The 18,032-nt window shown below is 38.7% G+C and overlaps 1 protein-coding gene across 4 annotated transcripts in view; it reads left to right on the forward strand.

Annotated features, from left to right (window-relative positions):
• The first annotated feature begins 261 nt into the window (after positions 1-261).
• Positions 262-18,032, forward strand: part of LOC139752879 (uncharacterized) — a 28,036-nt gene continuing 10,265 nt past the window's right edge. For 2 of the 4 annotated variants that reach the window (XM_071668890.1, XM_071668891.1), the window contains exons 1-4: positions 414-457; positions 6,115-6,318; positions 9,908-10,095; positions 15,998-16,125. In XM_071668890.1, the coding sequence (XP_071524991.1) occupies positions 429-457; positions 6,115-6,318; positions 9,908-10,095; positions 15,998-16,125 (549 nt within the window). In that variant the 5' untranslated portion in view covers positions 414-428. Of the gene's footprint in view, positions 391-413; positions 458-3,171; positions 3,439-6,114; positions 6,319-9,907; positions 10,096-15,997; positions 16,126-18,032 lie in introns of those variants that run through there. The other 2 variants (XM_071668893.1, XM_071668892.1) reach the window with 2 other exon arrangements.

Raw genomic sequence — 18,032 nt, forward strand, 5'->3', positions numbered from 1 at the left:
AGTTATGTAAGCAGGTTCTTAGGTTGCATCATATTTTGTAAAGGGTGCAGTCACCTCCTACATTATCTTTGTTATTCCTTTTCTCTTGAGAATAATTTCTCAGATCTGCTTTTTTTTTGTAACTGAAGGGGGGGAGGGGGGCGGTGATTCAAGGTTGACCAGGGGTGACTTAACTCTCTGATAGACAAAGGAGCATCTGGGTTGAGTTTTAAAACGTATTAACGTCCTTTTCCTGTGAGTCTCTGCCTTGCAGCACTTTCCTGGACCTTTTAGTGTCTAGTTGATTCCTCTCAGTCTTTTAACTCTCCTTTCAGCAGTTGAGAAGGATAATAACTGCTTTATATTCGGTGACCTGGAGGACATCTACTTCTGCAGTTGCATCTACACCGAGTTTGTATCCTTGATGCAGTCACCGGTTTTGCAGTGTCATGTCACAAGTGGCCAATTTAACCAAAGGGTACCATATTAGAGTAGTTGAGAGCCCGCCATTATTTCCCTGCTGAACTATGATTTTTCCGTTTCTAGTATCTAAATGAATGTTACATGTGAGACCTATATAGATGTTAGGAGAAAATGAAAGACCATATGCTAATAGTAGCAATCTTTAAATAACAAAGACTGCACGTATGACAAGGATTCCCATCTTACAATTTAAGTTACATTGGCTAAGAGATATATATGCCATAAGTAGATTTGGACTCCAGGCTCTTTTCTGTTCGCTTCTAAGAGGACTGGAGGGCCCTGACCAGCTGGCCTTTAACCTTTGACTTACGCTGGGCAAATGCTTTGACAATATGCCATATCTCTTTCATACCTTCAACCCTGGCAACCACACCTTCCTTTACCACCACTATTCCCTTATCCATGGACATCCCGCCTCAGCACCATTACTCCTCCTCATCATGTTTACCACAATTCTCTCACCAACAGCACTTCCTCCCTCTCTGGTCCCATACCTTTCCTTCACTCTCTCTCTGGCTACTATACCCTCCCTCATCACCACCACTCTCTATCCCAAGCCACCACACCTTCCCTCACCACCACCACTTTCTGTCTCCTTGGTCTACCACACCCTGAAGAATGAAATGGCGTTCTTCAGCGGTATAATAATTCACTCCAGCCATTTTCCCTCTTCATATCTCCCATGTTGCCAGTGCAACCTTCCTGTTCAACAATAAAATATTTTCCCAGAAACATACCACCCCAAGAGCTACCAATTTATATCTTAATAGAAATTACTAAATTATTGGCATATATATATATATATATATATATATATATATATATATATATATATATATATATATATATATATATATATTGGAAAGGATCACAATTTTGCGCGTGATCAAGATATTCCTATGAGTCCACGGGGAAAATGAACGATAAGTTCCCAAGTGCACTTTCACGTAATAATCATACCATCAGGGGAGACACAAGAGAGAAATATAAGTCAGTTGATATACATCGAAGAGACGAAAATTAGAACAGTGAGTACTTTCGTTCATTACATCCTCGGACGAAGTAGAGTTGGGACAGAGGGAGGGAAGAGACTTGGTTGCAATGAGTGTGACCAAGAGGAAGATGATGTGGCCTAGCACCAAGGATGAGTGGAAAGGGAGAAGGTGACAGTGTGGTGGCAGCGGTAGCTATATGAGATGGAGGGAGGCCACAATGTGGATGGAATGGTAGCGATGTATATGGGGAGCAAGAGAGGAAGGCGACGTAGTGACGAGAGTGGTAGGGATTTGTGTGGTGAGGGAGGGAGACGACAATGTGTGATGGTAATGTTAGTATTCTGTTAGGGGGGAAGGAAGTCTACATTGAGAGGTTTTTCGTGCGAAACATTACCTGCGGGGGTGGTGGGAGAACTGACGCCTCAAGAGAAAAAATTAGATCGAGTCCAAAGCACAAATTGGTGTCTCATTTTAACCATCTACAATATCAAATTTGTCCCTTAATCAGATTGACCCGACTCGTGGAAGCCCTGAGGCGTTCCCTAGTCTGAAATGATCAATCGAGGCTGCAGGGCAGTTCACACACTGGTTTTGTTCATACTAGTAGTTATCTGAAAGTGCGATCTGTAATGTTTTTAACTAACCGCTCTTCACTTCTTTTTGAAATACTTCACTACTGTCTCTTAAATACTCTTGATGAACACTGAGCTTATTATATGTTATACTAAGTATAAGTAGATTAGATAGGGTTATCATGTGAGTTTGGGAATTTTCTCTTCTAACCTAAAATTTAGACATTTATTTTTGTCCCCCCTCCCCCTCCCTTAATAGGATTTAGCCCGTATGCTTATGGTACCTGAATAGTCAGAGGCTACGACTTGTTAGAAAGGAGGTAAAGAGGTTTTGTTTTAGCAAAAGAGTGGTAGATTATTGGAATAGACGAAATAAGGAAACTTGGAATGCCAGCGGGTCGTGAAGCTACTTTGATGGTATTCAAACTGCACAAGATAGGCAGTGGAAGTAGGTAATAACAATTCATGCATGTTCCTTGATTAAACTAGTCCCTTGTCGCTACTTACAACATCATAGATTGTCCCCCTTTTTTTGGCGGTGAGACACAAGGATATGATATCATTCCCACGACCTTGTTGGAATCCAAGAATACGTCATGATACTGACAGATGGCGAAGTTCATTTTGAAGATGACAGCATGGTCGCCACTATTCTCAACCTGTATCTGATGGAAGAATTGTCACTAACCCCCTCTACCTCATACTCAGTAATAAGCAGTGGACATAGATAGATAGATAAGCTAACTTAACTCAGTAATAAGCAGTGGACCTAGATCAGCTAACCTAAACTAATTGAGAACCTCTCATAGCCTCGTTTTGCAGCCTAGATTTATCTTAATTTTCATAGTCGAAAAATACGTGTATTCTGCCAAGTCAGACGGAATTACTGCATATATTATAAATGTAGATTTAACGCAGCCTACCAAAGTCCACCAGAGAAGTGCGGGACTCAACTCAGTTGCTGCTATTCGCCAAGAATCTGATGTAAAAGAAATAAAGAAAAATACGTACAGTTATTTTTGTAGAGTTTCTGTATCTATTTTTTGATAAAAGTTACTACAAGTGTATGAACTATACTCTAGGAAACATTTGATGTAGAGAACCTTCGCTGCGTTTTCTGGATATAATGACGTAGTCATGACGTACAACTTTCACGTTTAACCAATGAACAGAATCAGAAAGACACTGTAACTTCCGATTTCGTAATGACCTCCTTGTAGAGATTCAAGTAACAATTGTTGATAATCCATTAAACTCTGACATGTCAAGTAGTTCATTTTGTCGGTAATGCTTCCTTTATGATAAACGGGCTAAGGGGAAACCCCAGGCAGAATAATAGGAGGCTGCTGAACAACGCCATAGCAGTAGGACATTTAAGTCACAGGATTTCACTCAATATTTGATGGGAAGTAAGTCTCTTCTTCCACGTGAATAATATTATCTACTTGGAGTTCATGACAGTTCCCCCATATTGTTAGCGTGCGAGTAATATGAACATGTCCCAGTCAATTGCTGAGACGGGATGTTAGGTAGTATAATGGTGCAATTAAATCGTCAAGGTCCCTAAACTGGTTGTTTCTTTGGAACTAGTTATTGATATAATGAAAAGGGCTAAAGTTACAAATGTAATGTAAAGGGCTAAGATCATGGTGTTTGAATGCTAGTTTAGTTCAGCCACTCGTTTAGCTGTGGAAGATGAATTATAGTATTATGTAGAAGTGTGTCCTTTTTGAGTCCATTATTAATAGTGAATTGCATATCATTAACCTCCAAATACAAAAGAAATTCTAATAAGCTGTGGAAGATGAATTATAGTATTATGTAGTAGAAGTGTATCCTTTTTGAGTTCATTATTAATGGTGAATTGCATATCATTAACCTCCAAATACAAAAGAAATTCTAATGGACTGTAATAGAATTGTTGAAATTTACCTGTGGTACTGTACACTCAATCTAAGAGTGAAAGTTATGTTTCTATCAATAAAGTTTATTCCTTTCCTGATTGTACCTGTGAATTTGCTTTGCGATTTTCAATATTCACCTGGCGAGCCATGTTAATATCAGACAATTTAGCCAAATTAGCGCTTGATGACACTGGATAATAAGCTCCCACCAGAAACTTATTTTTGGGTTATTTTGCTCTTATAACTGTGTTGATCTTTCATTTTTGTAAGGAATTATTTCTCCTGGAAAACACCTAATTTTTCAGGAAGTATGGTGTGACATCGTCGGAATGGAGATTGGGCAACAAATTCATGAAGATATTTATATACAGAAACAAGAAACTGATAATAGAATCAAATATAATTTTTCATCTAGGTCAACTTAAGCTACACAGATTTATTTCATAGACTCTACTGGACATCTTTGTTGAAGAAGAACCGCTGATTGTGATTGGGAACTTTCTCATTCAGTGATGAAGAGTCCATTAGTGGGGAGGGCTATGAAGCTTAGGGAAAACGTTTAGGTTAATAGCTGAAATCTGTTTATTTGAAACTGTTCTATGAATGAACAGATGGTATGAAGCTGTCGTTAATTTCTTAATTTATCTTCACATTAGTTTCAGATGTAAATTTTGATTGTGTCCTTTATTGCTCTTATAGTTTTTAGAGATTGAAATAACCATTGCATGGCAAGATTTTGAGCATTTTACTTTTGAGGAGCGGGCTATACTGTCTGTTTACATTTATTACCATGTTTGCTGTGCATTTGTATATTTCGACGGGAATATTTAACATTAAGGCAAGTGATGACTGCTGGGTAGGTAAGGTGAGGATTTCTTAAGTTTTATGTATTTCTTTGTAAGTGCAGGACCTAATTTAAGGCTAGTATCCTTTACATCCTACTGTCACTTAATTTCATGTCATTCATTATATAAGACAGGATAGATCACACCAAGCCATGTGAAGCATCTAAAAGGTAAGCAGCCACTTCTCAAAGCTAATGATGAGGCAGAACTAAAGTGCTAGAGTTCCCAAAGCTAAGCTGAGCATTTATTCATTTCATTTTTAGACCAGATGGAAGAAGTCCTCAGTAAACAGTTCTTTGAGAGATGGATGGGCAAGACAACCAGAGATCTTAGTTTAGATTTATTTAGAAACATGTTAGAAAATATTAAAAGAAGTACCTGTATACTAAAGAACAGTGAATGAATGGAATAGACTAGGTCACTAGATGAAATTGTGTTCCCGGACATTATTCAGAAGTTTGAAAAAAGTATGGGAAAGGAAGCTCAAGAGTTAGGGCTCCGCAGGTGCAGAACTTCCTCCCCGAACAGTACAAATAGCCAATTACATATTTACATGATGGCTCTAAAAAGAAAGTACATAAAGGTGGTTCCTCTCTGCAAGTCCCTTGCATTTACTCTCTTCACCACCCCTTTTGTAAATGAATAGCCATGTTTACATAACACACCCTTGCTATAGACCCACCTTCACCTTGTACCACTCACTCTCCACTCTACATATTCATTTATACATGCTACACTATCTTGATAGAACCTGCTAATGCTTGTGATAGCTTTCCGTCCTCTCTGCATATTTTAACACCTTCCACAAAGCATCTCCATCAACCCAATTTTTTATATTCTTCAAATCCACATACATAGCCTTCTTTTTCTCCAAGTAATTCTCATATACAGTCTTCAAAGCAAACCCCTGATCCATACACCCTCTCCTGAAACCACATTGTACCTCCCCAGTCTGATGCTCTGTGCATGCCACTACCCTCTTACTCATCATTCTTCTCTATACAGCTTACCAGGTATACTCAAACCTATACCTCTGTCATTTGAAGATTTACCTTTCCCTTTTTGCCTTTTTGCACCAGCTTTGTGCATGCATATCTTCAGGAACCTCAATTTAATGCATATTCTGCTGACTCTGCTTTGGTAAAGTGGGAAAATGTGAATAGATACATAAAAATATACAACATACACATACATGAACACGCATTTTCTCAAGGTAGATATGTAGTTTACTGATAACAGAGGCTGTAACAGATGAAAAAATTGATAGAGCATGGATGTGTTAAGAATTATATTATTTTACTGCTTGTTTATGTTGATTATGAAATATTTTCCACAGAATGAGGTATACTGATCTCAAGGATGAGATTTGCAATACCTGGTTGCAGTTAAATGATGAGCAAATGGCTCAAGTGCGCATAGCTCTTCTAGAAATTTCAAGTGTAGTTGGTGAATATCCACGGATGAGAGAGATCAGTCGGTGTGCTGATCTGTCATCTGCACTACTTCTGTTAGAAAAATGGACACTTCTTACACCAATGAAGTAAGTCCTGTTAATGTACATTGATAAATAATTGGGGATGTATTTAGGAATATTTATTTCTTAGTGATTATCATACATTTTTCTCTTAAAGGCAAAGGGTCAGATGGAAATTTGTGGTATGATTTTTTGTGTTTGTATCTTAGGCATTTATTCTGAAATGATTATTGAATGAGTGACACTCAAAGGCTTGTAATTTAATCTGTAATGCTAGTGGGACAGAAGAAAGAATTCTAGCCAGAGAAATGTAAATGGGCCAGTAAAAATGTGAGCATTAAGAAAACTAAGAGGATTCTTGCACTGTATTTGATATCATCCTTGTCACTAAGTATACTTAGTTCTAGAAGTGTCAGTTATAGATTTACCAGGTTCTTGATATAATGGGTATTAGGCTTTATTTCTAGCCATTAGGATAACAACAAATACCACTTCCCCTTTTTTGAAGGTAGTATAGTTGTCTGACTCTGTTCTTGATAGTTATCAGTTCTGACCAAGAATGTCGAAGTAGAGAGAGGAAGGGAGATAGAGAGACAAAGATGGATATTGAAATAATAGAGTAAAGGAGGTTTTAGGGTATTAGCGCCTAGACATTCAGGATGGTAAGAGACATGTAGGGAATAGAATGAATTGGATTGATGTGGTATATAGGGATAATATACTGTAAGTAGGCTGGATTGTGGCACATGAGGTAGTAGTGGTAAATCATAGAATGATCTGTGGGTTTGGCTGTAAATGGTAGGGTCTGGTTTCAGTACATTTACGTGACAGCTAGACAGTAGTAGTTCAACAACCTTTTTCTAATATGGAAAATACCTAAGCTCAGTTACTTGATCCTCACCAAGAAAGGCCTCAGTAATTGTTTCCCTCGTAGCTGTCACAAGCTTAAGAACATATACTAGTGGTACCATTGGAAAAAGAAGTACTATATATGTACTTACTGCCTTTTCAAAGTATAAAGCTTATTAAACTCACAAGCATTGTATCAGTGATCTGTTCTAAAGAGAATCAAAGTGATGTGTTAGAAATCAGGAAACTTACTGACCAGTCTGGTCAAATAAACTGTAAACCAGAGTGGGAGTGCCAAGGATCAGATATATTTTTCTTAGTTTTATATTTCTAGATAGCTATGAAGGAACTTGAAAGAAAAAGAGAGGAAAGGAGAAAAGATCAAGGCAACAAATATATAGAGAAGCTGTCGTGAGAGGGGGAGGGACATCAGTTCCCTGTGCAGTTGGGCCACTCCTCTGCCAAGGCACCAACTCTTTAGTCACCTGTGACCATCTGTCCTCTACAACACTCAGTAAATACTCATTTTGTTTTTAGATAAGTTGAAACCTGTTATATGCCTGTAAATTCAGTTAGTGTTTTTTCTTTTAAAAATTTTACTGGGAGGGAATTCAAGAGACCTTATAATAATCTTATAACAGGAAGTGGCAACTCCCTTGTACCATACACACCTAACCCTCTTCTTTAAAACTGCAAGCCCACACCAAGTGCAGGGTTCCTGGGAGAATTGAAGATGAAGGAACTAATACAGTGATTGGGAGAGGAGAAACTATGATGGTAAAAACAGTTGCTGATGACTGATAATAGAAAAAAATGATATAAGAAATAGTATTGATAATGATGATGATGATATTAAAAGTATCCATCTATCTGTATCTCTGATGCCTGCTCCCTTCAGGAACTCCCTCATGGGAGTGGCCATGGCAATAGTGTCTTCATAACTAATAAACTCCAGTGCTGATTCTTAACCTTTGGGTGCATCACCCTTAAGAGGCCACTGGCTGAGGGCAAGTCTAGCACAGTGCTTGCAGAGTCTTCTACCTAATGTTCCTACTGACTGCTACCTAATGCTCCTACCCAATGTTCTTACCACTACTTCTACTAAGTGTTTCTAACTAAAGCTCATACCTAAATGTTTCTACCAACTACTATCTACTGCTCCTACCATTTTGTCAAAAGGCAGGGCTAACACAGTGCTCACCACAAGAAAATCTAAAGTTTCATAGAATGAGCTTTGTGAGTTAATTGTGGTCAATTGTTATGTACGACAAGGAGAGATTGTATGTTTGTAGAAAGAATACCAGTAGTCCACGTATGGGTGAGACAAAAAGATGACAGCTACCTGGGTCAGAGGAGTGCAAGTTGACAACCACTGAAGTAGTAGTTCATTGTGCAGCCGTCACTAACCCTCCTGATGCCCAGATGGGTGGTACTGGTAATATACATCCCTCATCATTGACTGCTAACAACTACTGTCTTGGATAATAAAAGTGATAGTGATTATGATCACAAGAGAGAGTGGATGTAGTAAATGAGACCATTATTCATCTATTAGGTGGAAAAAGTATTTGTGCACGAAAAATAAACCACAGGCCCACACTAAGTGCAGAGGTTCTTGGGAAAATTAAAGATGAAGTAACTGATGCATATGGAGAGAATGAGTGAGGAAAGGTTGACAGAGAGGATATATGTATCAGAGTGGAGGGAACAAGGAGAAGCAGGAGACCAAATTGGAGGTGGAAGGATGGAGTGAAAAAGATTTTGAGGTATTGGGGCCTGACCATACAGGAGGGCGAGAGGCGTTCAAGGAATAAAGTGCATTGGAACAATGTGGTATAATGGGGTAGATGTGCTGTCGGTGGACTGAACCAGGGCATGTGAAATGCCCGGGGTAAACTATGGAAAGGTCTGTGAGGTCTGGATGTGGATGGGGAGCTGTGGTTTTGGTACGTTACACATGACAGCTTGAGACTGAGTGTGAACAAATGTGGCCTTTTTTGTCATTTTTCCTGGTGCTACCCCACAGAGGCTGGGGGGTAGCAATGCTGTTTACTGTGTGGCATGGTAGTGCCAGGAATGGATGAAGGCAAGCATGAATATGTACATGTGTATATATGTATAATGTCTGTGTATGTGTATGTATATGTATGTATGTGTGTATATGTGCATTTATGGGCGTTTATGTATATATATGTGTATATGAGTGGATGGGCCATTCTTCGTCTGTTTCCTGGCGCTATATAATAATATATGTATATAGTGTTAAGTGAGATGGCCTTGATTAGGGCCTCAGTTACCCATGCCATCTCAGCTAATATAAAGAAAAAATTAGGACAACAGTGAGCTCATAAGGAATTCTGTTCATCTTTCCTCTTTGATTAGATAATTTCTTGATTTTGGAGATGAACAGTCTTGAGGCAGATACCAGTGATCGGTGAATGAGACAGTGGCCTGGAGCAACCTGCCATGTCTTTTCTGTGCTGTGATGTTGTAGACTAGGCATGTTACTGTATGGTTGTTAAGTTCCAGTGAACAAGCATCCACTGACCTCATACAGTTTATTGTGGTCAAAAGGGTGAATATCTGGGTGATAAAGCTTTGCCCCCCCCTACTACTGAGAAAGTGTTCTGTCAGATGTTCATATGGTTCTGTTTATGCTAGAAGAATGGATTTTCCTCCTTCAAAACCAGTATTTTTGTTTTGTTCTGTTTATGCTAGAAGAATGGATTTTCCTCCTTCAAAACCAGTATTTTTGTTTTGAAGTCCAAGTGCTTTTAAAATGATGGAAAACTGTTTTTATTACCAGAGTGGATGTTCTCTTGAGGCTGACTAAACACATTGGCACTCACACTGAGATGGTGAAAGCACGCATAGAACAGTACAAGAAGATATCCTTGAAATTAAACAACTTTTGTAAGGGTGGTGCAAATCATGGTATGCAGAATCTCAGTGCCCATCCAGACCCATTGCTCCATAATCCGATTTTTGATGAAGGTGAGTAGAACTTATAAACACCTCTAAAAAATATTTTTTGTACATGGATAACTGAGTTGGATACATGATGCCAGGATACCACTTTGCACATACAACTGTTGAAACTTTAGGCCATTTCCTAGGTTAGGTAGATGTGGCAAAGCTCTACTTTTGAAGTGCCCATCTTTTAAATTTTCCTATCAAGTAACTTTTTCAATATCACGACATTGTCTCCATTAACAGTTTCATCATTGAAATAATTTATTATACAGTTTTCTTACTTCAACCCCAATGCTGAGCTGACCTTGTTCGCCAAGAGGTTGCTAGTTCTCAGTGGTTTGTTTTGGTATGAAGAAATAGAGGAACTCCCCTATATATTTACCTGTATTATATAGAGAAAAGATAGAAGGAACTGAAATTATCCTCTTCACAAAAGAGAATGATCTTTGGTGACAACCCCAAATTACTTGGTGAATGCAGTATTGGAAATCATGATTGATGAATGTGAGGTTTTTATAATTCTTTTTCTCACGAGATAAAAGAAATACCATGAAAAAGTAAGTTGATATACCTCACTTGGCTTGGAGTTAGAATGGTATGAACCTCATGATGTACATTCAATAATGACATTGATCACTGTTTGAGAAAGAAATACATATGAAAGTAAAGGATATGTACAAACAAGTCAGCTGATATAACTAATTTGGCTCTGATATAGCACTGAATGTATGGTGTAAGTCCAGTGCCAGAGGCAGTGGATGGATGTTGGAAGAGGGAGGTACAGAACAAATCATGGTATGCAGTATCTCAATGCTCATCCAGACTCATTGTTCTGTAACCTGATTTTTGATTAAGGTGAGTAGAACTCATAATGCAGATTCACAAAATGACATTTATCACTATTTGTGGTTACTACTTACACATTCATGTATATTTACATATATATACATATGCATCAACCTCGAGGAAAATGGAACATGATATGTTCCCAAGTGCACTTTCTCGTTATGAGCATATTGTCAAGGGAGATACGAGAATGAGATGAATATTGAACAGTCTGTTGATATACAAGGAAGAGATGTAGTTAAGATGCCATTGGTAAACAAACGTAAGCAGACGATGGTGTTCGGGTTGGTGATGGATGGGTCTGCCATCATGCCTATCATGAAATTTTTATTGTGGACAGGAAAGGGAACTGTTTACAAATTTTGCCTATAGCAGAGCTATCCAGTTTGTATAGACCTTCACTAATATTATTGTTGTAATTCGTTTTGTATTTGATAATTGAAGATTCAATGATATTTCTTGTGGTAAAGGTGTTACAGTTAATGACTGAATTAGCATTAATCTAGTCAGTAGTTTGGTCATAATTTTTAACATGATTAAACAAAGCATTTGATTTTGGACCTGCTCTTTTGCTTTATTTGTGTTGCTTAAGTCTAACATAAAGTTCCTTACAAGTCTGCCCAACATAAAACATATTACAGTTTTTATAAGGTATTCTGTAAACACAGCCCACAGAGTTTTTTTGGTGAGTTTTTGATTATGATATTCTTAATAGTATTGTTATTACTGAAGGCTGCATTTACATTAAAGGATTTAAGCAACCTGGGAAGTAACGTAAAATTTTCGCTAAAAGGGAGAACTAAAAGATTCTTGATATCAAGGAGGAGTTTGGGTTTAACTCTATAAAATGATTTCTTTGCCAACTTGAGGGGTTAATCAGTGAAAGATCTAGGACTTTAACTTGGAACCAATAGAATATATCTTCTCAAACTCATTGTCAGTAAATTCTGGACTGCATATAGGTACTGTCTTAAGGAACATCGACGGGAATGATGATAGTTTAACCCTGTCATGTTGAGCTGAGTAATGATGAACAGAAGAACAAACTTTTCATGGAAAGTTTTGTGGGGCCTGGATGTGGAAAGGGAGCTGTGGATTCGGTGCATTACACATAACAGCTAGAGTCTGAGTGTGGACGAATGTGACCTTTGTTGTCCTTTCCTAGCACTACCTTGTGCATGCGGGGGGAGGGGGGGTATCATTTCATGTGTGGCGGGGTGGCGGCGGGAATGGATGAAGGCAGCGTGTATGAATATATGCATGTGTATGTATGTATATGTCTGTGTATGTTTATCCCTGAGGATAGGGGAGACAGAATACTTCCCATGTATTCTCTGCGTGTTGTAGAAGGCGGCTAAAAGGGGGAGGGAGTGGGTGGCTGGAAATCCTCCCCTCTCTTTTTTTTTAATTTTCCAAAAGAAGGAACAGAGAAGGGGGTCAGTTGAGGATAATCCCTCAAAGGCCCAGTCCTCTGTTCTTAACGCTACCTTGCTAATGCGGGAAATGGCGAATAGTATGAAAGAAAGTCTGTGTATGTATATGTATGTATATGTTGAAATGTATAGGTATGTATATGTGCATGTGTGAGCATTTATGTATATACATGTGTATGTGGGTGGGTTGGGCCATTCTTTCGTCTGTTTCCTTGCGCTACCTCACTAACGTGGGAGACAGCTACAAAGTATAATAAATGAATAAATAAAAACAAACCGTTGAAACCACTATTCGTTCAAACATACCCATTTTTGCTGTCCGAGATACCATTCTCGCCTTCCACACATTCTTCAGTGCTATAGATAGGGTTGTGCGGAGGAGGGTGGATGTGTTGGAAATGAAATGTTTGAGGATGATATGTGGTGTGAGGTGGTTCGATCGAGTAAGTAGTGAAAGGGTAAGAGAGATGTGTGGTAATAAAAGGAGTGTGGTTGAGAGAGCAGAAGAGGGTGTATTGAAATGGTTTGGTCACATGGAGAGAATGATTGAGGAAAGATTGACAAAGAGGTGGATGGAACTAGGAGAAGTGGGAGACCAAATTGGAGGTGGAAGGATGGAGTGAAAAAGATTTTGAACGATTGGGGCCTGAACATTCAGGAGGGTAAAAGGCATGCAAGGAATAGAGTGAATTGGAACAATGTGGTATACCGGGGTCACTTGCTGTCAGTGGATTGAACCAGGACATGTAAAGCATCTGCGGTAAACCATGGAAAGTTTTGTGGGGCCTGGATGTGGAAAGGGAGCTGTGGTTTCAATGCATTACACTCGACAGCTAGAGACTGAGTGTGAATGAATGTGGCCTTGATGTCTTTTCCTAGTGCTACCTTGCGCACATGTGGGGGAAGGAGGGTGAGATTTCATGTGTGGCAGGGTGGCGACAGGCATGGATGAAGGCAGCAAGATGGATATGTACATGTGTATATATGTATATGTCCGTGTATTTTTATGTACATATATGTTGAAATGTATGGGTATGTATGTGTGCGTGTGTGGGCTTTTATGTATATACATGTGTATGTGGGTGGGTTGGGCCATTTTTTCATCTGTTTCCACGTGCTACCTTGCTAATGCGGGAGGCAGCGATTAAGTATTAAAGAAAAAGAAAGAACAAACATTGTTTGGTTTCCTTTATATCATAAACTTAATTTTGTTTTTGTCCCTATGGATCATGCTGTCTAAAAGTGGTGATATACAGTTATTTTTTACTTCCACAGTAAAGTTATGTAAAGGGATTAGCAATAATTTTCTAACACTTATTCACTCAGAGCAGAGAATAAGCAAAAACCAACATGAGTAATTCACACAGGTCTGGCGGTGATGATGGTTTGTAACAAAATGGCACCAACAGAGCCTCAGAGCCTAGCATGGGCAAGTGAGGTCAGGTGTAGAATAATCCACTTGTAATGTTATATTGCCACTTAAAAAGTTTCAAATTTTGGAGCATTTCGAATTGTGGATTTTCAGATTAGGGATGCTCAACCTTTATAAGATGTTAGTGTGTATTTTGTGCTTCTGTCTCATTCTTGACAGTCGATTTGTTATATTAGTGATTTTGACATGTGTCTGCTTTTATCCATGGAGATGGGAGAAAGAATACTACCCATGTATTTTTTGTTTTGTAAAAGACGACTGAGAGGAATGGGATTGTAGTGATGGAAATATTCCCTTCCTGTGTAATCATTGGATAGATAGATAAACAGATCAGTAGTCATCATAATCCCCTCAAGTTTCAATATTCCACCAAAAAATAAAGTTGTGTACTTGGCATTTTCTGTTGCTCTTTGAATATCAAAAGTACATATATTTCCTGGATCTGACATAAAAATTCCATAAAATCCAAAATATTTTTTATAAAAGGTACTAGAATATGTGATAAATTGTTCTCCCATGAATGGTATATATTTTGACTTATCAAAACTTATCAAAATGTGGGAGACAGCAATTAAGTATAATAGATATAAATAAGATATTTATATATTTCATTTATTTTACTTTGTCGCTGTCTCCCGCATTAGCGAGGTAGCGCAAGGAAACAGACAAATAAATGGCCCAACCCACCCACATTCACATGTATATACATACACGTCCACTCATGCAAATATACATACCTATAAATCTCAACGTATACATATATGTACACACAGACATATACATACATACACATGTACACAATATATATATATATATATATATATAGTAAATGTGAATAAGAGCAAGGTTATTAGGTACAGTAGGGGTGAGGGTCAAGTCAATTGGGAGGTGAGTTTGAATGGAGAAAAACTGGAGGAAGTGAAGTGTTTTAGATATCTGGGAGTGGATCTGTCAGCGGATGGAACCATGGAAGCGGAAGTGGATCATAGGGTGGGGGAGGGGGCGAAAATTTTGGGAGCCTTGAAAAATGTGTGGAAGTCGAGAACATTATCTCGTAAAGCGAAAATGGGTATGTTTGAGGGAATAGTGGTTCCAACAATGTTGTATGGTTGCGAGGCGTGGGCTATGGATAGAGATGTGCGCAGGAGGATGGATGTGCTGGAAATGAGATGTTTGAGGACAATGTGTGGTGTGAGGTGGTTTGATCGAGTAAGTAACGTAAGGGTAAGAGAGATGTGTGGAAATAAAAAGAGCGTGGTTGAGAGAGCAGAAGAGGGTGTTTTGAAATGGTTTGGGCACATGGAGAGAATGAGTGAGGAGAGATTGACCAAGAGGATATATGTGTCGGAGGTGGAGGGAACGAGGAGAAGAGGGAGACCAAATTGGAGGTGGAAAGATGGAGTGAAAAAGATTTTGTGTGATCGGGGCCTGAACATGCAGGAGGGTGAAAGGAGGGCAAGAAATAGAGTGAATTGGAGTCATGTGGTATACAGGGGTTGACGTGCTGTCAGTGGATTGAAGCAAGGCATGTGAAGCGTCTGGGGTAAACCATGGAAAGCTGTGTAGGTATGTATATTTGCGTGTGTGGACGTGTGTATGTACATGTGTATGGGGGGGGGGGGGCCATTTCTTTCGTCTGTTTCCTTGCGCTACCTCGCAAACGCGGGAGACAGCGACAAAGTATAAAAAAAAAAAAAAAAAAAAAAAAAAAAAAAAAATATATATATATATATATATATATATATATATATATATATAAATGCCCATATACGCACATATACATATCAACATATACATGCATATATATACACAAATACAGACATATACATATATACACATGTACATATTCATACTTGCTTGCCTTCATCCATTCCTGCCGCCACCCTGCCTCGCAGGAAACAGCATTGCCTGTTTCCTGGTGCCACCTCGCTGAGTAGGAAATGGTGATCAAGTATGATAATATATAAGATAAATGTTTAGAAATTATTACAACTTCACACATTTTATCATCACTTGATTATAGTACCTTTTTGAGGTACTTTTTTGTCTGGAAAGAGCAGTGTGTAATTATTTTACCTTCCCTCACTTCTGAAGTCTTTTCCTTAATGTATTTTGCTGCGTTTTATTTACTTTGCTTGTCTTACATCTCATAGTCTCACAACGGCTACAATGTTTATCTATTACCATTCATATTGATTACTATATCTTACAGTTTGTGAGTACTTGAGTGAGAATTTAAGAGGACGTTGGGCAGATCTTGGACGTACTCTTGGCCTGGCTAATCTTGTTAGTGAGCTGTTTCATGAACCTGCCATGCGTCAGAAGGATAAAACTTATCAGGTGAGACTCATACATAGATGTTAGACCTCACCTAACACCAAGTATATCAGTAAGGCACAGCATTGTGATCATAGATTATTTATTCTTTTAATACAGAATGGGAGCAACAGTGATGTCTATTTATCTCATCTCTGGGTAACCTCAGTCTTTCCAAACTGCATAAAAAATTAACTTTGAGGTTGAGTTTTAACCCTTTGGGCATTATAGGTTTACCATAAATTATGCCAGTATGTTCATAGACATCCATCAATTAAAGATGTATTTCTGCATCTTTGAATTGACAAAAAAAAAATTTTGTTTTGGAAGGAGGTAAATGATGTGTGAAATATAAGAGAACAAATGGGAACATCGATGAAGTGGGCAAAAGAGGAAGTGTTAACTGGTTCTGAAGAAGTGAGGAGGGGATGGAGTGAGTATTTTGAAGGATTGTTGAATGTGTTTGATGATAGTGGCATATGTAGGGTGTTTTGATGGTTTGGTGAAGAGAGAAGAGGTAGTGAAGATGAAATAAGATGAAATGCTGCATAGCAGCTAGAGTGGATGGTATTACAGTTGAATTTATTAAGAAAGGGGTGACTGTTGTGGATTGGCTGGGAAAGATTTGTAATGTATGTATGGATCATTGCATTGGCCCTGAGGATTGGCAAAATGCAAGTATAGTGCCTTTGTATAGAGGCAAGTGGAATAATGGTGAATTTTCAAACTACAGAGGTATAAGTTTCATGAGTGCATGAGGGAAGTTGCATGGGAGGGTATTGATCGAGAGACTGAGGGCATGTACTGAGCACCAGGTTGGGGAGGAGCAGTGTGGTTTTAGAAGTGGTAGAGGATGTGTGAATCAGGTGTTTGATATAAAGAATGTGTGTGAGAAATACTTAAAAGAATAGATGAATTTGTTTGTGGCATTCATGGAGCTGGAGAAGGCATATGATAGGGTTGATAGAGATGCTTTGTGAAAGGTCTTAAGAATATACAGTGTGGAAGGAAAGCTGCTAAAAGCAGTGAAAATTTTTTTAAGGTTGTAAGGCTTGTGTACAAGTAGGAAGAGAGGAAGATGAATGGTTCCAAGTGAAGGTTGGTTTAAGGCAGGGATGTGTGATGTCATCATGGTTGTTCAGTTTGTTTATGGATGGTTTTGTGAGGGAGGTAAATGCAAGAGTTTTGAAGTGAGGGGCGAGTATGCAGTCTGTGAAGGATGGGAGGGCCTCGGAAGTGAGTCAGTTGTTGTATGCTGTTGATACAGCCATGGTAGCAGATTTGAGTGAGAAACTGCTGAAGTCAATGACTCAGTTTGGAAAAGTGTGTGAAAGGAAAAAGTTGATACTAAATATGAATAAAAGCAAGGTTATTATGTTTAGCAGGATTGAGGGAGAAGTTAGTTAGGATTTGAGTTTGAATGGAGAAAATTTGGAGGAAATGAAGTTTCATAGATATCTGGGAATGGACATGGCAGCGAATGGAACCATGGAAGCGGAAGTGAGGCTTAGGGTGGGGGAGGATGTGAAGGTTATGGGAGCACTGATGAATGTGTGGAAAGAGAGACTGTTGGGAGGGCAGAAATGGGTATGTTTGAAGGAACAGTATTCCCAACAATATTGCATGGATGCTGGGCATGGGCTATAGATAGAGCTGTGGGTAGGAGGATGTATGTTTTGGAAATGAAATGTTTGAAGACAATATATGGTTTGAAGTGGTTTGATTAAGTAATGAAAGGACAAGAGAGATATGTAGTAATAAGTAGAGTGCAGCTGAGAGAGCAGAAGGTGTGCTGAAATGGTATTGACATATGGAGAGGATGAGTGAGGAAAGGTTGACAAAGAGCATATATGTGTCTGGAGTGGAGGAAACAAGAACAGGGAGACAGAAATGGAGATGGAACGAATTAGTGCAAGATTTTGAGCTATTGG

This window comes from Panulirus ornatus, chromosome 13, assembly GCF_036320965.1.
Source record: "Panulirus ornatus isolate Po-2019 chromosome 13, ASM3632096v1, whole genome shotgun sequence".
Taxonomy (NCBI): Eukaryota; Metazoa; Arthropoda; class Malacostraca; order Decapoda; family Palinuridae; genus Panulirus; species Panulirus ornatus.